The sequence below is a fragment of the Phyllobates terribilis genome, unplaced genomic scaffold, assembly GCF_046119375.1.
Source record: "Phyllobates terribilis strain yellow unplaced genomic scaffold, ASM4611937v1 Scaffold_5__5_contigs__length_657084704, whole genome shotgun sequence".
Lineage (NCBI taxonomy): Eukaryota > Metazoa > Chordata > Amphibia > Anura > Dendrobatidae > Phyllobates > Phyllobates terribilis.
Genome location: NW_027362765.1, coordinates 254,431,219 through 254,455,355, shown reverse-complemented (window position 1 = coordinate 254,455,355; position 24,137 = coordinate 254,431,219). Strand labels below are relative to the sequence as shown.

Sequence of the window (24,137 nt, the reverse complement as noted above, 5' to 3'; positions counted from 1 at the left end):
GTGCCCAGGGGGTCAATTCAGTGGCAGTTTTAGTATTGTGATAATTGTCCGACTACGCCACCCGTGGATTGCGGTCAGTGGGGACCGCCGCTGCAGGGCAGACTGCTGAGGCTGGTATTATGTGAGCAGCTTAGAATGGGATGACTCCCCACGGGAAGAGTATAGCCTCAGGGCAGTTAGTGTGGATGATGGGAGTGATGGTGCACGAGCGCAGCAGTAATAACTCAGAGTCCGTGCAGTGCAGTTCAGGGTCTTTACTGGTATTATAAAGCAGACCTTCCCGGGAGTACTGGTTAGCAGTAGGGGCCTGGTTAGTCTGTGAGCAAGCAGGATCTCCCCCTGGCCAGGTGGAGTTGTAGGCCTCCCCGTCTATCTGCACTCTTTCCTGGCTACCTTGCTCTATGTGGGTAGAAGTAGCCCACGTCCCTGAGTATACAGTGTGGTGCTCACCCGTATGGCCGGTGACTTGGGGCCTTCTGTTAGCCTCCGCTCCACGACGGCGGTGCTGGTCCCTTGCTTGTGACCGTGCCTCCGGGCTTCTAAGGCCAGAGGACCTGGAATCCCCTGCCGGTTGGATTCTGCTGCTGGACCTGGATGTCCCCACAGCCTCGGACTCCGTGTCCGGGTTTAGTGTCTTCAGCCAAGGCGAGCTATCTAGATTCCAGCCTCTGGCACTCGCTCCTGCTCCTACAGAGCTCCTGCTGTCACTTTCCCTCTCCAGGCTCTGACTCACTTAATCCCGCCCCAGACCCAGTTTATAAGGGCAGATTCCTCCCCTCCCAGGTCTGGGCGCGCAGTGTTGCATGCTTAGGGCTCCTGACCAGAGAAACCTCCCACCTGCTCTCAGACGTAATATTTCTATTACTGTGGTTACCAGACCCCTTGGTTGCCACATTCCCCCCTAGTAAAATTTAGTACTCCGGGACTAAACATATTTTTAAAGAAACATAAATGCAGAGTATAAACAATAATACAATAACATATATACAAGTAGCTTTAGTCTGTGGAGGTCACGGCGTTTCCGTAACCGGGTGTCCATATCACCCAAGGTGAAGTTTGTGAAACAAGAGGGCGTCCATGTCACCCAAGGTGAAGTCTTAAGCGAGGTAGGGGACCTGTCCAAAGCAAACCCCTTGCGTTGGCCTTGGGCGTGGCTGCAAGGCTGAAGCTAGCTACTTTGGACCGAAAGGAGGCCACGCCAGACAGGTTTTCTCTTCCGCGGCCGTCTTCGCAAGAGGCACAATGTGCAACTATCTACAAGAATTGTTCCGGTTATCCAGCGTCCATAACCTGTTAGTCCATAAAAATCCGCAGGGTAACTGAGAAACATAATTAATAACAGGCAACAACAAAAACCGTAAACATCTTCAAGAAACAGGTAAATTTACAGTGCATTACTTTATATTCTCCAGCGAGTGGGCATCTGACCTTTAGTGACTCTAGTGGACCTACGGAGCTCACTAACTGGTCCTGCACTACAGGGTGTAGGAGGCGTTATGGGTAAGCTGGGCAGCTGTCTGCGTACTCTTTGGCTCACTAGGGGCACGGCAGGCTCACTACTAGCAGAGGGTTGATCCTCCTGCGTTGCTGGTGTGGACTCTTCTGCCTCCTGGGCCGGCTGCTCTTCCAGCTCTACTTGGTCTTCTGTAGGCACTTGAGGGGCTGGCTGGAGAAATGTGAGGACAGACACCACGATAGCGTTGTTTACTTGTGTCCAGGACCGGGGAAAGTCTCCGAGTACGGTGCTGATCATTTCCTCCTTTTCCTCTACGGGTTGAGGGTCTTCCTGATCTTCATCCGTGCTTTGCAACTTCTCGGGGCACTTTTTCAGGTGGTCTCTGGGGACGGTGGCTGTGGTCTCTCCTCCATCCTTGCTGATGACGTACACCTTTGGATTATTGTGGCTTGAGGGCAGTACGGTGTACGGGTCCTTTTCCCACTGGTCGTCCAACTTATGGAGCCGCCTTTTTCTTTTCAAGACCTGCTCTCCAGGTACCAGGGGAACAGCGGGAGCATGTTGGTTATAAGTCCTCTCCTGCCTTTCTCTTGATTGACAGAGACTTCACTCGACGCTCTCCTGTACTTTCCGGTACTGCTGCTGCCGTTCTGTATCCCAGTCTGCCTCTGGCGAGGTGTCCTCGGGTGTCAGGACTCCCATATCCAGGTCAACAGGCAGCTTACCAGGTCTTGCTCGCATTAGGTAAGCCGGGGTACAGTTGGTGGAACCTACCGGGATGTGGTTATACAGGTCCACCAGATCGGGCAGTTTCTCAGGCCACAGACTGCGTTCTTCCAGGGGCAATGTTTTTAGCAGATCTATCACCACCTGGTTCATCTTCTCGCAGAGTCCATTGGTTTGGGGGTGATAGGGCGTTGTTCTTATCTTCTTGCAGCCATACAGGTTGCAGAACTCCTGGAAGACCTCCGCTTCGAAGGCTGGTCCTTGGTCCGTCAGCACTTGGTCCGGGTACCCGTGTGGGCGGCAGAAGTGCAGCTGGAAGGCTCTAGCTGCTGTTTGTGCTGTTAAGTCTTTGACGGGGACCACCACTAGCAATCAGGAGTAGTGATCCACGATGGTTAGGGCGTAGACATACCCGCTTCTGCTTGGAGCCAGTTTAACATGGTCCAGAGCGACCAGTTCCAGCGGCTGCCTGGTGATGATGGGCTGCAGGGGAGTCCTCTGGCTGGCACAGTCCCTTCTTCTTAGATTGCACGGGCCACAGTCTCTACACCATCTCTCAATGGCTCCTCTCATGCCTATCCAGTAGAACCGTTCACGCAGCAGGAACTCCAGCTTCTTCCATCCGAAGTGCCCTGCCCCATTGTGGTAGGCCTCCAGCACCATAGCTGCGTCCCGTCTCGGTACCACAACCTGCCAGATCAGTTCATGTGTCCGGGAATTGACCATTCTGTGGCACAACTTCTCCTTGTAGAGAAACAGTCTGCTTTTCTCCGTCCACAGTTGCTTGGTCTCTTCCGGAGCGTCTGGATCCAGGCGGGCGTCAGCCTGGGTCAGCATCTCCTTCACCAGACGGACTGCGGGGTCACTGTCTTGCGTCTCCACCCAGTTGTAGTGGGGTAAGGGGTTGAACGTAGCGGATCGCTGGCCCCTCACACGGTGGGAATACTGGGTAATCCCATGACGGTGGAACGCAGGGAGTTCGACCTCTTCCAGTTCTTCTGGATCTTCCCCTCCGTCCGGTAGGTTTGGCATCCTGGACAGGGCGTCCGCGTTGGTATTGGAGCGTCCTGCCCGGTATTTGATCGTGAACTCATAATTGGACAGACGGGCCATCCATCTCTGCTCCAGGGCACCCAGTCTTGCAGTGTCCAGGTGTGTCAACGGGTTGTTGTCCGTGTACACAGTGAACCTGGAAGAGGCAAGGTAATGCTTAAAACGTTCGGTTACCGCCCACACCACTGCCAGGAACTCTAGCTTGAACGAGCTGTAATTCTCAGGGTTTCTTTCCGTGGGTCGCAGTTTTCGGCTGGCGTAAGCAATTACCCGTTCTCTCCCCTGCTGGATCTGGGACAGTACGGCTCCTAGCCTGATGTTGCTTGCTTCCGTGTGGAGGATAAAGGGCTGGCTGTAATCAGGGTACGCCAGGATTTCATCCCCCGTGAGGGCCATCTTCAGCTGGCGGAAGGACTCCTCTTCCAGCTTTTCCCATTTGAAGGGTGGCTTCTGGTTTTTGGCCTTCCTGGACTGGCCTATCAGGAGGTCCTGCATAGGAGCTGCCTTCTTGAAATACCGGGAATGAATCTTCGGTAGTAGCCTACCAACCCGAGGAACTGCCGCACTTCCTTTATGCTGGATGGTCTTGGCCAGTCCTTAATCACGGTGATCTTGTCAGGGTCGGGGGCTACTCCGTCAGCACTCACCACATGTCCCAGGTACTGTACCTTTGGCTTCAGTAGATGACACTTTGAGGGTTTTACCTTTAGGCCATAGTTTGCCAGGGCTTCAAACACTTCTGCCAGGTGTTCCAGATGGTCCTCATAGGTCTTGGAATAGACGATTACATCGTCCAGGTATAATAGGACCGTCTCGAAGTTCCAGTGTCCCAGACAGCATTCCATCAACCGTTGGAAGGTTCCTGGTGCGTTGCAGAGCCCGAACGGCATACAGTTAAATTCGCTGAGTCCCATCGGGGTGGTGAATGCGGTCTTCTCCCGGTCCGCCTCTGCTACAGGAACCTGCCAGTACCCGCTAGTGAGATCCAAAGTAGAGAAGAAGTTAGCAGATTTTAATGGAGCTAAGGACTCCTCTATCCTTGGTAAAGGGTACGCATCTTTGTGTGTGATACGGTTGACCTTCCTGTAGTCTACACACATTCTCATGGTGTTCTTTCTTTTTCACTAGGACTAGTGGAGCGGCCCAGGGGCTACAGCTGCCCCTAATTACCCCAGCCTCCTTCATGTCTTTTAGCATCCCCTTGGCGTGTTGATAGTGTGCAGGGGGTACGGGTCGGTATCTCTCCTTTATGGGAGGATGGTCTCCCGTGGGGATGTGATGTTCTACCCCCTTTACTCGCCCGAAGTCCAGCGGGTGTTTACTAAACACTCTCTCGTACTCTTGGACCACCCGATAGACTCCCTGTTTATGGTGTGAGGGAGTGGAGTCAGTACCCAAATGCAGTTGCTGACACCAGTCCTCCATTGGTTTCTTAGAGCCGTTACCTTCCTCTGGTTGAGATGGAGGCAAGGGTTCCACGGCCTGTACAGAGTTTTGGTTGATGGTGAACAATTTGGCTAGCGTGGCATACCGGGGCAGGTATACTTCTCTCTCCCCGATATTTATGATGCGGACGGGCACCCTCCCATGGCGTACATCGACCACCCCCCGTGCTGGCAAAATGGTGGGCCTACTGTCTGAGTAGACGGGTTCTACCATTGCTTGGTAGTCTCTACCTCTTAGACCAATAGCTGCCCGGCACCAAATCATCATCTCACTTTTCGGGGCATGGCAATAGGGAACGGGTCACACATTCTCACGCTACCACTCTCACCACCAGATAGTTCCACCTGTTGCCGTTTCATCAGTGCCCGGATCTCTTTTTAGAGGACACGCTGCTGGCTGGAACTGGTGTTCTTGGCAACCTGTTGCAAAATAAGAATCACCTCAGCAAGACAGTTTTCAATTACGTTAGTACCTAAGGTTATCTTTGGGTGACTCTCGCGACGGTCAATGTCCACAATGATCAGTCCTTGTGCCGGCAGTTCAACTTTACCGACCTTGATGGTCACCTCTTTAAATCCTATCTGTGGCACGGGCTGACCATTGCTGGCGATAATGCTCAGGTCGTCATCTGGGTAGCGGGTTATGCCCGAGTCATTCCAGTACCGCTTGAAGAGCACGTACGGGATGGTAGTCACCTGTGACCCGGTGTCTAGTAGGGCACTCATAGGAATGCCATCCAGTACCACAGGCAAGACCGGACGTCCCCCTATGTATTTATCACGCCAGTTCGATGGGCCTGATGATCTTATGCCTGGGGGTTGGCCCTCTACCCCAGGTTGTGCCCGTTTAAATGACAGTACCTTGCCATATGTCCGGGTTGATTGCAGCGGCTGCAGATGGGTCGTCCGTCCTCGTTGTATCTGTCGCTGGGTCTTCCTCTGGCCGGTGGGGTCCTCCTCAGTTGGCGCCACGGGACGTCCTCCGGTCCGGATGCCAGCTGGATCTTTCCTGGAGAAGAGACCTATAAAGACTGCACAGTTCTGGTTAGCGCGGCAACCCTCTTAGTCAGCTCTTGGACCTGATGGTGCAGGTCTGTAGCCGGGTTATTGTTCAAAGCCTGCGCATCAGCTCCCACAGGCCCTGCAGACAAGGGCGCCACGTCCTGGTGATAAGTGATAGCAGGGCGCTTGTGGGTCACAGCGCCACCTGGTGCCGGTTCTCGGAGCACCCGGATGGCTCTGTCCTTGAACTGTGCAAAGTCCAGGTCAGGGTCCTGTAAGGCCAATGCCCGCAACTGGGTTCGGTGGGCATTGCACAGTAGACCCTCAATAAATTGTTCGGTCAACAGCTTGTCTTCATTTCCCACGCTGTCAGGGTCAGCCTGCTTAATGGCTCTCAGGGCCTCTTGTAGGTTTAGAGCATAGTGTCTTATACTTTCGTGTGCCCGTTGTTTGCACCCGTAAAATCTGAGCTTTATTTCGGCTGAGGTTCGGGTATCAAATGTGTCTTTCAGCCGGGCTAGTATTTCTCTGACAGTCCTCTTCTTCCTAGGTGGCCAGGACTTTACCTCCCTTTGGGCTGCCCCGATTAACTGGGCCACCAGGATGCTCACTTTTTGCTCTTCCGTGAGGGGGTATACCTGGAAGAGGCTATCCAGTCTTTCCCTAAAGTCACTTAGGTTATGTGACTCCCCTGAGTACTGGGGTAGCCAGGTTGCCCCCGGGATATAGGGCATGGTGAATGGCATGACCGCAGCAGCGGTTGCTCTGGCGGCCGGTGTGGCGGTGGAGCTCCCCTCAGTGTCCGACGTCCTCCTTCCCCCCTAGTGGACCGTGGCCTACCTTGCGATGCTCTTCTTCCGTAGGCCGCGGCTCCGCAGTCGATCGTTGGGGTCGAGGACCTTGCGTCGCGCTCCTGTGACGTCAGCGTCGCTCTTCCTCCCTTCCAGGACGTTACGCAGCGTCGGAGCGTGGGGCGGAGCTTCGGATCTCGTGCGCTTTCGGCGTCCACGCCCCTCTTCTTCCCGTGCGGCGTCCTGAAGATGGCGTCCGATGGCGGGAAGCAGCTGCGGATGGCGGGAAGACGGCGGGAAACGACCCAAGATGGCGTCCGATGGCGGGAAACGGCTCCGGACGGCGGGAAACTTCTCTCAGGTAAGTGCAAAAAGTCTTTTTTCAGGCACGCAATACCCGTTGGGGCGGGTTGGTTTGAATCCTGCCGACTAAGCCAAAGTTGACGCGCCCCCTGGGCCTGTGTTGTGCAGGGGATACCCGGAGCCGGATCACTGGGGGTTGTAGTCTCCGTGGCGCTGACCCGGTCCGTGCCCAGGGTGGTCAATTCAGTGGCCGTTTTAGTATTGTGATAATTGTCCGTCTACGCCACCCGTGGATTGCGGTCAGTGGGGACCGCCGCTGCAGGGCAGACCGCTGAGGCTGGTATTATGTGTGCAGCTTAGAATGGGATGATTCCCCACGGGAGGAGTATAGCCTCAGGGCAGTTAGTGTGGATGATGGGAGTGATGGTGCACGAGCGCAGCAGTAATAACTCAGAGTCCGTGCAGTGCAGTTCAGGGTCTTTACTGGTATTATAAAGCAGACCCTCCCGGGAGTACTGGTTAGCAGTAGGGGCCTGGTCAGTCTGTGAGCAAGCAGGATCTCCCCCTGGCCAGGTGGAGTTGTAGGCCTCCCCGTCTATCTGCACTCTTTCCTGGCTACCTTGCTCTATGTGGGTAGAAGTAGTCCACGTCCCTGAGTATACCGTGTGGTGCTCACCCGTATGGCCGGTGACTTGGGGCCTTCTGTTAGCCTCCGCTCCACGACGGCGGTGCTGGTCCCTTGCTTGTGACCGTGCCTCCGAGCTTCTAAGGCCAGAGGACCTGGAATCCTCTGCCGGTTGGATTCTGCTGCTGGACCTTGATGTCCCCACAGCCTCGGTCTCATTGTCCGGGTTTAGTGTCTTCAGCCAAGGCGAGCTATCTAGCTTCCAGCCTCTGGCACTCGCTCCTGCTCCTACAGAGCTCCTGCTGTCACTTTCCCTCTCCAGGCTCTGACTCACTTAATCCCGCCCCAGACCTAGTTTATAAGGGCAGATTCCTCCCCTCCCAGGTCTGGGCGGGCAGTGTTGCATGCTTAGGGCTCCTGACCAGAGAAACCTCCCACCTGCTCTCAGACGTAATATTTCTATTACTGTGGTAACCAGACCCCTGGGGTGCCACACTTGCATACAGTATAATGGACCCCTACATATTATAATGGCCCACATAGCCTTCCATATAGTATAATTCGCCCCCATAATCCTCCATATAGTATTATACACTCCCCATGGTCCTCCATAGAATATAATGCACTCACCATGGTCCTCCATAGAATATAATGCACTCCCCATGGTCCTCCACCTAATAAAATGCTCTCCCCATGATCCTCCATACAGCATAATGCACCCCCATGGTCCTCTATACAGCATAATGCACCCCCCATGGTCCTCCACACAATATAATGCACCCCCCATAGTCCTCCACACAATATAATGCACCCCCCATGGTCCTCCACACAATAGAATGCACCCCCATACTCCTCCATACAGCAAAATGCACCCCCATAGTCCTCCATACAGCATAATGCACCCCCATGGTCCTCCATACAGTATAATGCACCCTCCAATGGTCCTCCATACAGTATAATGCACCCCAATGTTCCTCCATTCAGCATAATGCACCCCCATGGTCCTCCATACAGTATAATGCATCCCCATGTTCCTCCATTCAGCATAATGCACCCCCATGGTCCCCCATACAGTATAATGCACACCCATGGTCCTCCACACAATATAATGCACCCCCCATGGTACTCCACACAATATAATGCATCCCCCATACTGTATTGTGGCCACCGGTCATTGATTTAAAAACATAAATATCGTACTCACCTCTCCTGGTTCCACCCGATGCTCCAGTCTCCTCAGCGTGTGGGGTGAAGACATCTCAGAGCAGCGGGTGCCCTGTAATGATGTCACCGCGCCCGCAGCTTTGACATATCAGACGCCGAGGAAGAATGATGGGGGTGGACGTGCCTGCTGACGCTCCCTCCTCCATCATCATTGCTCGCACTGGGCCCCCCCTCCGGCCGTCAGTGCGAGCAATGATGATGGAGGAGGGAGCGTCAGCAGGTGCTTCCACCCCCATCATTCTGTGCAGGCGTGTGGCCGGGCAGTGCTGGTGCTGATGGGCGGAGGTGGGGCCCTGTGCGGGGAGGGTCCGCTGCTGTGAGGGCCTGGTGCGGGCCCCCAGCTCACAGGCCCCATAGCATTGGCATAGCATGGCCTGCCGCCATTGACTGTACGCCAGTGGCTGTGACCGCAGCCTCTGACCCTTGCTCTGATGACGCTTTGATTGTGTATCCCAGCAGGCACTCATCACACAGGCAGTAGAGAAAAAAATACAATAGCTGTTAGACAGTGTAGTTAGGGATCAGTAGGGAATTTTTAAAGCAAGCATATTAGAAAGTAGTTTAGATTATAGCATCAAATAGAGAGTTAGGAGCAAAATAACTTTGCCTTCGGACCACCCCTTTAAGGCCGTGTCCCAGATGAAGTCTCATGCAGACAAGAAGAGAGGTTGTCATTCTTGAAAGGTTTCTCCGTCGGTCTGGCCAAAAATTGAAGGGGCGTAAGGGGGATTACTGTCACGCAGGTGACTCGCACGTTTATTCGGCGCCACCCTACTCAGTATTCACTGCTCTGCTCCTCCCTGTGTCAGGCCATCTCACTGAAGTGCCTCTTGCAGCACTCCCAGCACTGCAGCATTTTCCTGTGGTCTCCATCTGGCTATAGGGAGGCATGGCCAGACTCTGCAGGAATTTAACCCGCTGTGTCCTGCAGAGATTTGCTTTCCTAGCCTTTCCCCTGTCAGAAGGATATATATTAGGCAGCTCCTCCCTCCACTACTTGCCTGAACTTAGGTTCCTTGTTGCAGTGCGTTCTCTTGTATACGGTCTAGATGCATTATAGTTTTTGTCTCTCCTGTTACTGACCCGGCTTGTCTCCTCGTTTTTGTCAGACCTCTCCGCTCCTGACCCTGGCTTCGAATATTGATCTTGGGCTGCTTGCCCCGACCACAGACTGCCAGACCACTTCTCAGTCTGTGCACTCTGTGCTTCGCATCTGTGCCACTGCCCTTCGGTCAACTGCTGCCTGGGTGGCTACCCTAATGGCTCAAGTCTATCCTCACCATCAAAGACTCTAGTGAAGACCAGATATCCACTTAGTCACGCCCCTCCAGGGTAAGCCTGGCCATTGGCTCCACACCCGCCGCCATCACACAAGCTGGTTGCCTGTAATTAGTTATCCAGGTGTGTGGGACATCAATCAAGCCTCAAAGTGCATGTTTTGGGACCAGTCATCAGGTAAGTGGCATGACCTCTGTGGCTCATTGGTAATAATTTCCCTGCAGCACATTGGTCTACCACCCTATTTACTGCCTTTCCACAAGATACGCCACAATTCAGGGGCACAGCTGCAGCCACAGCAGCTATAGCAGGCAGAGGGATAGCAGAAAATTCATTTTGGAGGATCTGACCTCAAGCCTAAATACATTTTGGGGCCAGAATTAATTTTTGGCGTCTGGTCTGAAGTCTGGGATAATATTGGTGTTTGGTCAGGGAACTTATTTAGGTCTAATACTGTTGGGACTTGCTTCATTTTGGGGTCTGGAGTTCATTATTGTGCTCTTATCTGCACAGTATAGCGTGAACATATGGCAACACAGGGACAGGTGGTCATAGGATAGTTCTGGGGGCATCTGTGCCCGATCCTTTCACATGGAGCTAATTACATGATTTAGACTCCTGCCATAAATATCAGTTTGGAAGGCGCACAACCTCTAACACCACCAGCTAGTGGCACATGGGACCCCCTATGACACCCCACCCCCCTCCTGACCTGGAAGGGACGCTTCTGCGCATGTGTAGTGTGTTCACTTTATTTTGGCTGCTGGAGCTTTAGCAGCATTGTGCATTACAGTGTTTACTGTAACATGCTATGGCACAGGTCCACGCCGGTAATATCGCAGCGTTGACACTAGAGGGCGGGGCCGCAGGAATGTAGGAACTAATGTCCAAGGCCACCGTGACTGCACATGCGCCCAGGAAACTGGGGAGAGCCGTTTCCATGGGAACGGACGCCATCTGTCAGAGTTCAGCCTTGCCGGCAGGGGGGAGTGTGGGCGGAGCGGAGCTTCTACCACAGTCCCCGGCTGCAGTGTGGCCTGGCAGTCGGCATGGCTCCCCCGTGCAGCTGGATGTGGCGCCTTCCTCGCTGCCCGCTGCTTGGCACAACTAGACGTCTGGGTAAGACTATTGTATTGATAAACTACGGGTGAGAAGAGCAGGGCATGGGACTACAAGTCTCAGCATGTTATACTACTTAAGCAGTATGTGCCAGGCTCACACTGTGTATTGTGGCAATGCCCCTCGCTGGCATGGATGGCACAGTGCACCAGGGCCATGTGGACCTTTCTGCCAGGATCTACATGTGCACACAGAACTGGTGTAATCTGATGTCTCTGATGTTCAGGTGCAGAACGAAGACTTTCTACCTGGTGCCAGCCTCCCCGGATCTGTATCGTGGGCAGCGGCCCAGCGGGATTTTACACAGCTCAACACCTGCTAAAGGTAAATCCCACTACCCCTCCCCATCACCCACCTTGTGGACACGGCGCCTACTCAGTGTCAGCTCCATGTCCGTATCGGGGGATGTAAAGAGCAGCACGTGGCAGAGCGTCTCTTCATTCTCAGTAAAGCAGTACATCTCCGTCAGGCCTATAGACTGAGTAAGGCCACGGCCTCACTATCAGTATTCGGTCAGTATTTTTTCTCAGGAGTGGGAGCCAAAACCAGGAGTGGGTGATAAATGCAGAATTGGTGACTTGTTTCTATTACACCTTTTCTCTGATTGTTCCTCACCTGGTTTTGGCTCCCACTCCTGAGAAAATATACTGATAGTGGGGCCGTGGCCTAAGGCAGTGTGTGACCACTGAACCACTGATCACCCCCAATTCTCATGATCAGTGCTGAAATGTGTGGAAATTGTCCTAAATCCAGTGATTACATGGAGCAGCGCCAGCATCTGTGAGCCGTACAGAGTAGAATCGGCAATATGTCTGCCATTCGGCGGTCGTTTAATACCCTGTTTACACACGATTGTGCTTAGGATGCACACAGAACAATTCGTATTAGGTTGTTCAGTACGCATAAGCTGCCTTTGTTCTCGGCAGCACAGGTGATGTTTTTTTGTTTTTTTTTTAAGCAAGAAGTTATTTCACCTAACACATGAGCGCTTTGCTCATTCATCATGCGATCTGCAGCCTGATGACATTATAGGGACACTTGTTCCCGTTAATTCTGCAGTGTAAATGCGTAAGGCCACGTTCACACGTTAAGTATTTGGTCAGTTTTTTACCTCAGTATTTGTAAGCCAAAACCAGAAGTGGGTGATAAATACAGAAGTGGTGACGTGTTTCTATTATACTTTTTCTCTCATTGTTCCACTCCTGGTTTTGGCTTACAAATACTGATGTAAAATACTGACCAAATACTGAATGTGTGCACATGGCCTTAGTGTGTTAAAAGGGGTTCCTAGGTTCCATTCAGAAGCATGCCCCGTGGCACAGCACTAGGGCTCTATACAAGGAGGATATACTGAGGATAGCCGCAGGTAACTGGATATCAAAGGGTAAAATCTAGTCCAAACAGTAGGCAGGCTGCAGTGTTTTCAGCAGTCACTGACCTCGAGACTTCATTCCGCATGTCGGTACAATTATGGTGATACCAGATTTATACAGATCTTTTTTTTATACTTTATGGCTATTAAAAAAAAAAAAAAAAAAAAAAAAAAAAAATTGGTTTGTGTCATCATTTTTGAGACCCATAACTTTTTCTTTTTTCCATCGATGAAGGTGTATGAGGGCTTGTTTCTTTTGCGGAGGGGCAAGTTATAGCTTTTACATGCCTTGAGTCCCCTGTTTTTATTCCATTTTTTTGTAATGTGGCTGAAAAAAAAAAATGCAATTTTGGGTTTTTCGTTCACAGCTTTCGCTTAAACCATTTTAAATTAAAAAGAAAACTTCTTGGGATGCCACAATCCCAAATATGCTTGTTTTTAATGGAAATGGGGGGTGATTTGAAATTCTAGATTTTGAAAAATATATTTTCTAAAATATACAAACTTTTTTTCAAATGTATTTTGTGTAATCACCCACTGTGATTGTATGATCTCCGATGAAGCTCATCCACAGGCAGGACCTCATAGTACTGTAGTATCACTAGTCCAGCCACAGGGGACTTCAGTAACCATCTCCCACTGCTGTGACAAAGCCATGGGCACCACACATCCACTAGTTAGCTCTAGCCGCCATTGTTGGAGGCTGTGCAAGGCCGCCCGAGGGCTCCTGTTGTGGAGTGTGTCCATCTCCATACATCTGCACCTAACATGTTAGCAAGGGGTTAAAAATCATCGCCTAGCCCTGAATTCTGCAGAATTTCCCACGACTTGGTGGTGAAAACTCCGTCCCCATACAATGTATGTTCAGTACGTAATCTGCTACAAATATTGACAACAATACCCCCATGTCTGCACTCACCCTAAGGTCGGGGTCAGAAGGGCGTATTTCATGGTCTGTATAGAGAACGCAGCTCCCGGACTTGCCGCGGGTCACCCGACGCGACCTTACTGCCTCATAGACGCATATTAGGTCTTATTTCAGCTCAGGAGAGCACGATCAGTCCGGACAATAAAATACACCCCTCTGAACTCTGCCTTACAAGTCAGCACTTAGTGATAAGTTCTAAGCTCCAGAAAGGTTTTCAGGTTATTTGTTTCCATTCACAGACAGAAAGCAGAGACATTACAATGTGTAGGAATTGAAATACACAGGCTGACTTTAGGCTACGTGCACATGTTCAGTATTTGAGTTTTTTTACATCAGTATTTGTAAGCCAAAACCATCAGTGGGGAAAAAAAGGCTGAAGTGATGCACGTGTTTTTATTTTACAGTCATGGCTGAAAGTGTTGGCACCCTTCAAATTGTTTCAGAAAATTTCACACAAGCCCAAAAATGGACCGGACAAAATTGTGGGTAAACAACTTTGTTTCAAGCATGTGATGCTCATTCAAACTCACCTGTGGCAAGTAACAGGTGTGGGCAATATGAAAATCACACCTGAAACCAGATAATAAGAGAATTTGACTCAATCTTTGCATTGTGTGTCTCACACATGGAGAACAGAAAAAGGAGAAGAGAAATGTCTGAGGACTTGAATCAAAATTGTTGAAAAATATTAACAATGTCAAGGTTGCAAGTCCATCTCCAGAGATCTTGTTCTTTTGTCCACAGTGCGCTACATAATCAAGAAGTATACAACCCATGGCACTGTAGCTAATCTCCCTGGATGTGGACAGCAGAGAAAAATTGATGAAAGGTTGAAACGCAGGATAGACCGGATGGTGGATAAGCAGCCCCGATCAAGTTCCAAAGAAATTCAAGCTGTCCTGCAGGCTCAGGATGCATCAGTGTCAGTGCGAACTATCCATCAACATTTGAATGAAATGAAACGCTATGGACCCAGGAGGACCCCATTGCTGACACAGACATAAAAAAGCTTGATTGCAGTTTGCCAAAATGTACGTGAGTAAGCCAAAATCCTTCTGGGAAAGTGTCTAATAGACAGATGACACCAAGATAGAACTTTATGGTAAACCACATCATTCTACTGTTTACCAAAAATGGAATGAGTCCTACAAAGAAAAGAACACTGTACCTAAAGTCAAATATGGTGGAGGTTCAAAGATGTTTTGCGGTTGTTCTGCTGCCGCTGGCACTCGGTGCCTTGACTGTGTGCAAGGCATCATGAAGTCTGAAGATTGCCAAAGGATTTTGGGTTGCAATGTAGTGCCTAATGTCCGAAAGCTGAACTTGTGTCCTAGGTCATGGGTCTTCCAGCAGGACAATGACCCCAATCATACTTCAAGAAGCACCCAGAAATGGATGGAAACAAGGCGCTGGAGAGTTCTGAAGTGGCAGCAATGAGTCGGGATCTAAATCCCATTGAGCACCTGTGGAGAGATCTTAAAATTGCTGTTGTGAGAAGGCACCCTTCAAATATAAGAGACCTGGAGCAATTTGCAAAAGAAGAATGGGCCGAAATTCCAGTTGAGAAGTGTAAGAAGCTTGTTGATGGTTATAGGAAGCGATTAATTGCGTGCAACCAAATATTAAGTTGAGGGTGCCAACAATTTTTGTCTGGCCTATTTTTGGGCTTTTGTGTGAAATTATGTCCAATTTGCCTTTTTTCTGTGTTGTTCCAATGCACATAAAAGAAATAAACTTGTAATTGTAATAATTTTGTGGGAGAAATACTTAATTTCCTGGAACAATTTCAATGGTGTACTTTTCCTCTGATCAGACAATTAGAATCTTTTTTTATCTTCAGTCCTGATCATTCAGAGCAGCACTGTCACCAGGTGAGATAGAAGAGGAGGACTTTTATGTGCTGTAATAATACTACAGATATGCTGAATATAGAGTCGCTATATGTCTCATGCTACAACCATAGTGAGCAGCTTTCTTATGTCCGCAGCACCACACACAAGCTATCGTTGACATTTATGAGAAACTTCCGGTACCCTTCGGCTTGGTCCGTTTTGGTGTGGCACCAGATCATCCTGAAGTAAAAGTAAGTGTTTATAAGGATGTGATAATTTACGGTACTAATGTCCATCTTGTGGTTGCATTTACATATTTTCTGCAAGCTTATTAACACTTTCCTGCCGCAGCCAATTTTAGATTTTGCTCTTTTTCCTGAGCCGTAATTTTTTATTTTTTTATTTAACGTTTTGTAGACATTGTCATTAGGAGACTTTTTTTTTTTTTTTTTTTTTTTTTTTTTTTTGATAAGGAGAACTTTTGAATGACACCAAACATTTTACCATACAATGTACTGAAATATAGGAGTGGGGTGAAATTGTGGAAAAAAAAAAAAAAAAACAATTCTGCCATTGTCTTTAGGCATTTATTTTTATGGCATCTAGTGTATGGTAAAATTACAAAGCTACCTTACCCTCCAGGTTATTACGATTATGGCGATGCCAAACACATATAGTTTCTTTTATAACAATAATAATAATTTTTATTTATACAGCGCCAATACATTTCGCAGCACTTTACAATTCAGTAGGGGCGTGTACAGACAATATAAACAATACAATGTATCACATTTCAACAATTACAGGAGGAGTGAGGGCCCTGCTCGCAAGCTTACAATCTACAAAGGGATGAGATATAGGGCGGTGCAGAACTGTGGAGAGCTTTGTGGGTGAGAGAGATGAGTTTGTATTGTATTCTGTAGTAAATCGGTAACCAGTGCAATGGCTGGCACAGGGTAGAGGCGTCGGTGAAGCGGCTGGACAGAAATACGACCCTGGCGCATTCAGGATGGATTGGAGAGAAGAGAGTTTGTTTAGAGGGAGACCGATTAGAAGAGAGTTGCAGTAGTCCAGACGAGAGTGAATAAGAGCGACAGTAAGAGTTTTTGCAGTATCAAAGGTGAGAAAAGGTCGGATTCTGGAGATGTTTTTAAGGTGCAGGGGACATGAGCGAGTGAGTGATTGTATATGGGGAATAAAGGAAAGATGTGTGTGAAATATGACTCCAAGACAGCGAGCTTGCTGCTTGGGAGTTATGGTGGCTCCACCCAAGGAAATTGAAAAGTTAGGTATATGTAGGTTAGTAGAGGGAAGAAAAACAAGGAGTTCAGTTTTGGAGAGATTCAGTTTCAGATAGAGGGAGGACATGTTGTTAGAGACAGCGGACAGACAATCACTGGTATTTTGTATTAGGGTAGGGGTGATGTCAGGTGAAGAGTTGTATAACTGGCTGTCATCAACATAGAGATGATATTGGAACCCAAATCTGCTGATGCTTTGTTCAATAGGGGCAGTATACAAAGAGAAGAGGAGGGGCCTAGGACTGATCCTTGTGGAACCCCAATAGTAAGGGGAAGATTAGAGGAATAAGAGTTGACAAAAGATACAGTGAAGGAGCGGTCAAAGAGGTAGGAGGAAAACCAGGAGAGAATGGTGACTTTGAGACCTACAGAGCGGGGCGCTGTGAGAAGGAGCTGGTGATCCACAGTGTCAAAAGCGGCAGAGAGATCCAGGAGAATCAGCAGAGAGTAGTAGCCATTAGATTTAGCTGTTAGTAGATTAGAGACTTTAGTGAAGGCAGTTTTAGTAGAGTGTGAGGAGCGGAAACCAGATTGTAAAGGGTCAAGAAGAGAGTTATCTGAGAGATGACGGATTGGACGGAGTGAACCAAGTGTTCCAGAAATTTAGAGATGAATGGAAGATTAGAGACGGGTCCATTGTTAGCAGTGCAGTTCTGGTACAGGGATGGCTGTTACTATTTTCTGAGTCATATAACTTTTTATTTTTATATCGATCATTTTGTGAGGGCTTAATTTTTGTGGGGTATATGCAATGTTATGATTCCTTTTTTTTTTGGGTAGGAGCATCCACTATAAAACTGTAATTTTGGTGTATTGATTTTTGTATTCTTTACCACCCCCCACCTGGATGTCCTCAGCCTATGATTTGTAATACATCACTATAAGGGCACAGTCAGACTGCTGTATAAATTGGAGCGCAGTACACGGACTGGCTGGCGGATGTCCCGCCCTGAGCTTGACAGCTTAATGTATTAACATTACCTTTTAAGCACTCCCATAGACTGGGCTTTATAAGTGTACAAAATGGAGGCTTGCAGTACACCCCTCTCTGTCATTTCAACCTATTGGCACCCTATGACCTTGCTGTGGCGGGGGCACATGGATACCTGAACGCGCCCTGCTCCGGATAGTGCCACTTATTGGGCGCTGTCAGAGATTCCAGGGTATTTTCGGTTAAACAGCAGAAATCAGAGTCAGCTCCGATAACTGCTGTCAGAGGCAGGTGGTGGCTGTATAACACTGCTGTCACCTGCCGTGTATGGTGCGGGCTCCCCTACTAAGACCACTTCATGCAAACACCTAGGACATCTACCGTACATATTAGGAAGGGTTTAAAACCAGTTAGTGGGTTTATCATCACAATTTTTTTCCCAAGTAACATTTTCTCAGATCTGCAGGGAACACGAGGTTCTCTCAGTGACAACATAAGGTCACACAGGATAATGAAGAAAACCAGTCGCCGCAACTCAGACATTGTTTTCAGGGCAGAGTGCTCATGACTACCATCTCCTTTTGTTATGTTGGAAAGTGTAAGTTAACCCTTTCATACATCATGACTTCAAATGTTTGCTGCAAGAAGAGTATAAGCAATAAAATTTAGAGGATACTGTATACGGTATTAAAAGGACCCAGACTGCCGGATTTTCCCCTATAATGTACTAAGGGCGCTTCATCGGTCTCCTAATATCATTTAATTATCCCTGTGTTGTGCCTAAATGTTACATTTGTGCTTTTAAAAACTGTCCTTGCCTCTGATTAGTGCCCTAGTCAACGACCGCCATCAATCGAAAGAGTGGCGTGACTGACATCCCGACATATTCAGTGTACAAGAAGAAGAGAGACTGAGCGTGACCCCAGAGTTCAGCAGCCATGATGGACAGCAGTCCGTGACTAGTCTACTAACACTAGGCAGGGAGCATGAAGGAGAAGAGAGACTGAGCGTGACCCCAGAGTGCAGCAGCCATGATGGACAGCAGTCCCTGACTAGTCCACTAACACTAGGCAGGGAGCAAGAAGAAGAGAGACTGAGCGTGACCCCAGAGTTCAGCAGCCATGATGGACAGCAGTCCGTGACTAGTCTACTAACACTAGGCAGGGAGCATGAAGGAGAAGAGAGACTGAGCGTGACCCCAGAGTGCAGCAGCCATGATGGACAGCAGTCCCTGACTAGTCCACTAACACTAGGCAGGGAGCATGAAGGAGAAGAGAGACTGAGCGTGACCCCAGAGTGCAGCAGCCATGATGGACAGCAGTCCCTGACTAGTCCACTAACACTAGGCAGGGAGCAAGAAGAAGAGAGACTGAGCGTGACCCCAGAGTTCAGCAGCCATGATGGACAGCAGTCCGTGACTAGTCTACTAACACTAGGCAGGGAGCATGAAGGAGAAGAGAGACTGAGCGTGACCCCAGAGTGCAGCAGCCATGATGGACAGCAGTCCCTGACTAGTCCACTAACACTAGGCAGGGAGCAAGAAGAAGAGAGACTGAGCGTGACCCCAGAGTTCAGCAGCCATGATGGACAGAAGTCCCTGACTAGTCCACTAACACCAGGCAGGGAGCAAGAAGGAGAAGAGAGACTGAGCGTGACCCCAGAGTTCAGCAGCCATGATGGACAGCAGTCCCTGACTAGTCCACTAACACCAGGCAGGGAGTAAGAAGGAGAAGAGAGACTGAGCGTGACCCCAGAGTGCAGCAGCCATGATGGACAGCAGTCGCTGACTAGTCTACTAACACCAGGCAGGGAGCAAGAAGGAGAAGAGAGACTGAGCGTGACCCCAGAGTTCAGCAGCCATGATGGACAGCAGTCCGTGACTAGTCTACTAACACCAGGCAGGGAGCAAGAAGGAGAAGAGAGACTGAGCGTGACCCCAGAGTGCAGCAGCCATGATGGACAGCAGTCCGTGACTAGTCTACTAACACCAGGCAGGGAGCATGAAGGAGAAGAGAGACTGAGCGTGACCCCAGAGTGCAGCAGCCATGATGGACAGCAGTCCGTGACTAGTCTACTAACACTAGGCAGGGAGCATGAAGGAGAAGAGAGACTGAGCGTGACCCCAGAGTGCAGCAGCCATGATGGACAGCAGTCCCTGACTAGTCCACTAACACTAGGCAGGGAGCAAGAAGAAGAGAGACTGAGCGTGACCCCAGAGTTCAGCAGCCATGATGGACAGAAGTCCCTGACTAGTCCACTAACACCAGGCAGGGAGCAAGAAGGAGAAGAGAGACTGAGCGTGACCCCAGAGTTCAGCAGCCATGATGGACAGCAGTCCCTGACTAGTCCACTAACACCAGGCAGGGAGTAAGAAGGAGAAGAGAGACTGAGCGTGACCCCAGAGTGCAGCAGCCATGATGGACAGCAGTCCCTGACTAGTCCACTAACACCAGGCAGGGAGTAAGAAGGAGAAGAGAGACTGAGCGTGACCCCAGAGTGCAGCAGCCATGATGGACAGCAGTCGCTGACTAGTCTACTAACACCAGGCAGGGAGCAAGAAGGAGAAGAGAGACTGAGCGTGACCCCAGAGTTCAGCAGCCATGATGGACAGCAGTCCGTGACTAGTCTACTAACACCAGGCAGGGAGCAAGAAGGAGAAGAGAGACTGAGCGTGACCCCAGAGTGCAGCAGCCATGATGGACAGCAGTCCGTGACTAGTCTACTAACACCAGGCAGGGAGCAAGAAGGAAAAGAGAGACTGAGCGTGACCCCAGAGCGCAGCAGCAGTGATGGACCGAAGTCCCTGACTAGTCCACTAACACCAGGCAGGGAGCAAGAAGGAGAAGAGAGACTGAGCGTGACCCCAGAGTTCAGCAGCCATGATGGACAGCAGTCCGTGACTAGTCCACTAACACCAGGCAGGGAGCAAGAAGGAAAAGAGAGACTGAGCGTGACCCCAGAGCGCAGCAGCAGTGATGGACCGAAGTCCCTGACTAGTCCACTAACACCAGGCAGGGAGCAAGAAGAAGAGAGACTGAGCGTGACCCCAGAGTTCAGCAGCCATAATGGACAGCAGTCCCTGACTAGTCGACTAGTCCACTAACACCAGGCAGGGAGCAAGAAGGAGAAGAGAGACTAAGTATGACCCCAGAGCGCAGCAGCAATGATGGACAGCAGTCGCTGACTAGTCCACTAACACCAGGTATGGGAGCAAGAAAGATATAACATGGCTTTTTTTAAACTCACACATTATAGCATTTCTTAGGAGACTAATAATATGGCGTTCTAATATTTCCTAGAGGTGAATCCTGTTGTTGGGAGCCTTTTAAAAAGATTATACCAAGTCTATAAGTCCCTATGGATAGAGGATGACCTACTGGTTGTCCGACTGCTTGGACCCCCACCCATCTCGAGAACGGTGCTCTATAAAGCCCCATCTGCATAGACTGGAGGCTGAGCATGTGCTCCTCCACTCCATTCTTTCCCTATGGAGACAGCTGAGCATAGTGGTCGGCTATCTCCTGCAGTCCTATAGGAAATGAATAGAACAAAGGTGCACATGCTCAACCTCCACTGTATTCAGATGGGGCTCTACAAAGCACCGTTCTCGAGGTTGATGGGGGTCCCAGCGGCTGCACTCCCAGTGACCAGCGAGATATTCCCTATGCATAGGACTAATAACTTGTATGCTTGGTGTTACCCCTTTAGGCCATGTTCCCACGATGAGCTTGTGGTGAGTTTCTGATGTTGCAGATTTTCTGCACCTATTTTGTAAATTAGGCTACTTGCATTTTTTTTTTTTTAAATGTGCTTTTTATCGCGTTTGTGATGCTGCGGTTTTTCGTCTCTTGTTGGTATATCACACTTTACAAATAAAGCTGCTTTGTTTTTGATACTTCCTGGTATTTGGCTTTGACAAAATGTTATTCATACCGTCATGTACAGATTACATACGAATTTAGTGCGTTTCTACAGCAGTAACTCCCGAAAATGAACATTTTTTTTTTTTTTTTAACCTGTGGATTTTGTACATCTTTTGTCTATGGGGAAGATCCGCACATAAACTCAGGAAACCTGCAAGAGAAATTGACGTTGCGGATTTAAAACCCACGCCGCACGTCAATTTACTCTGGGTAAAAAAAAAAATCAGAGGACATGAGATCTCTATAAATCCCATCAACTTTGCTGGAACTGTAAGACGCTGCGTTTTTGACACAGCAAATATACACCGCACCAAAAACTGATCGTGTGAAGACAGCCTTAAAGTCCATAATCTTAGATTATAGTAGGTTTTCAAATATAGGTGCAGTATTTGTGGTGCAGCACTCGTTTGAAGTTGGGGAGGATAATAAAAAGTTGTAACGTGTAGAGAAGAGGGTGACATTCAGGAATCTATAAGTGACATCAACAAGATGGTTCGTCACTTATAGATCCCTCATTAGGCTGTGTGCTGTTCAATAAAATCAGTGTTTTATCAGCAGCATATTATCACTTCAGGACTAATTGTCAACTGCTCTGTATAACCCCGCCCCCACCTCTGATTAGCAGCTTTTTGTGTACACTGTATATTGACAGAAAGCTACCAATCAGTGATGTGGGCGGGGTTATACAGAGCTCAGCATTCCGAGCTCTGCTAGATCTGCAGCAGAGAAAACTGTGATTTATCACGACTGCTGCACCCAGTAAACTAAGAGACACATCGCTGGAAACAGGATCTCTGCCTCTACATCATGCTGCTCTAACCTGAGGTAGCAAAAACCAAGTGACAGATTCCCTTTAAATTAACGATTGCTGACAACTTAATTGGAAACAGATGACCATCTAATGACGACCCAACAGATATTGTCAGGGGAGATAATGATCTGGCATTTTGTTTACAAATAACCCATCCTTTTATTCTCCCCGGAGGTGTCTGGTTAATGGGTACTCTCCTCTCCCCATAGAGAACACAAACACTCCGAGAATTCAATAACTATCCTTTGCCCAACATATGTGTCTAGCTGAAATCGCTCCCCTTTATGATGGTGTCTTGTATTTGCGGATAGCAGTGCTGTTCATCTCATCATTGCGTTCTACGAAGAACATCAGGAAGCTTTGGGGAAATGTCCTAATGCACATGACGGTGACAGTGGGCTCATGGATCTGCCTGAAGAACTTTTTTATTAATATGACTGTGAAATTTGCATTAGATGTACGTAAAATCTCCGGCAGAACTACTGTGGTGTATCACCTTGAGCTGTCCAGAGATCTGATCTGATTCCTCACGGGGATTTTGGGAGCGGCTGGAGGGTTTGAAGCTGATATGAAAGGCTGTATGTGTGAGATAAGAAGAAGAGCCCTTGAACAGTCTGTGGAGATAGAGCGGCCTTGCAGATAAGAGACAGACCTTTTGCAAGGACTCACGTGTGGAACTGAGGTGTCTCATTACGTCATACAGCCCACTCGGGGGCTATGTCCTGAAGGTTGAGCAAATTTCAGGCAGACATGTCAATGTTAAACATACAACCACTAGATAAAAAAATCCAATGTGTCAGATCGGTTACAGTCAGAGTATTTTTGTGATCTCTGGATGTTCGTGATTCCCTTTTACCAACTCCACTGTTATCTGCAATGTGGGAATTTACGCAAAGTGCTTTAAAAGTAGCGAAAGGCTCAGATCACAATAATACAGTACTTTCCATTGAGCGCTACATTGGGGTTACTGTCAGTATTCCCGAAAAACAGGTTTTCAATGGAGCCATTCACTCAAATAAACCTGACGGAGTCACTGTGAACTCTCTGGCCTCCATGTTGGCAGTGGTCATCTTTTTCAGACATTGACAAAAACCTGGGGCTCTTGTCGGAATATTATTTTACAGGGATTCCGATATAGTGCTCGAAAGAGAGAACTGTACGAATGTGGCCCTGGCCTAAGAGATGGAAATTGCATGTATAAATTCCAAGTGTGGTTTAATTAGTGACTTCTATAGAGACAAAACTCTACTTTTGACAAGTACTATGACCCAGATGCATCTCCATATTTTTTTTTTTGGGCTCGGCAGCATCTGTCACTTTTTGCTAAAGGTAAATAATTATTCCAATCCTGTCTGTTCAGGAGCATGCCACTGCACAGCCCCCAGACTTCCTGATTGTTGGGGGGCAAGCGATCCTGCTTCATTGACAGTCCAGACTAGCGGCTTCTTCACTCAGCTGGCCCAAGCTTTGCGCTCCTGATGCTGCAGTATGAAGCAGCTTTTCCTCTGCAGCATTGGAGGAGCATGGTGACAGTGAAGCTGGGTGGACCGGGAACTAAGTGTGCTCCAGTGATCCTCGTCAGCATCAAAGCAGCACTTACAAGCTGTTTTGTAAAGGGCTTGTAAGCACTGCGCATATTCGGTTACCACTGCTACACTGCAGTGGTGGCCAGTATCCTAGGCAATAATCTGTAAACAATAAAATAAATTACTATTAACTTGAGAGCCTGGAGCAGTTGTATATCAACAAGTGAATTGCAGAGTTATTGTTTTTCAAGCACTTTAAAGGGAATTTGTCCCAAGGTTTTGCTATGAAATCTGAGAGCATGATGTAGGGACAGAGACCCTGATTGCAGCAACGTATCACTTAGTTTACTGGGTGAAGCAGTTGTTGATAAAATCACAGTTTTCTCTGCTGCAAATCTAGCAGAGCTCTGAATGATGAGCTGTGTATAACCTTGCCTACACTACTGATTGGCAGCTTTCTGTGTACGCTGTCTATTAACAGAAAGCTTCTT

The 24,137-nt window shown here is 48.9% G+C and overlaps 1 protein-coding gene across 1 annotated transcript in view; it reads left to right on the top strand.

Moving 5' to 3' along the window:
* The first annotated feature begins 10,767 nt into the window (after positions 1-10,767).
* Positions 10,768-24,137, top strand: part of FDXR (ferredoxin reductase) — a 53,098-nt gene continuing 39,728 nt past the window's right edge. The window contains exons 1-3 of the mRNA XM_073684061.1: positions 10,768-11,022; positions 11,249-11,346; positions 15,310-15,405. Coding sequence (XP_073540162.1) covers positions 10,812-11,022; positions 11,249-11,346; positions 15,310-15,405 — 405 coding nt within the window. The 5' untranslated portion in view covers positions 10,768-10,811. The remainder of the gene's footprint in view (positions 11,023-11,248; positions 11,347-15,309; positions 15,406-24,137) is intronic.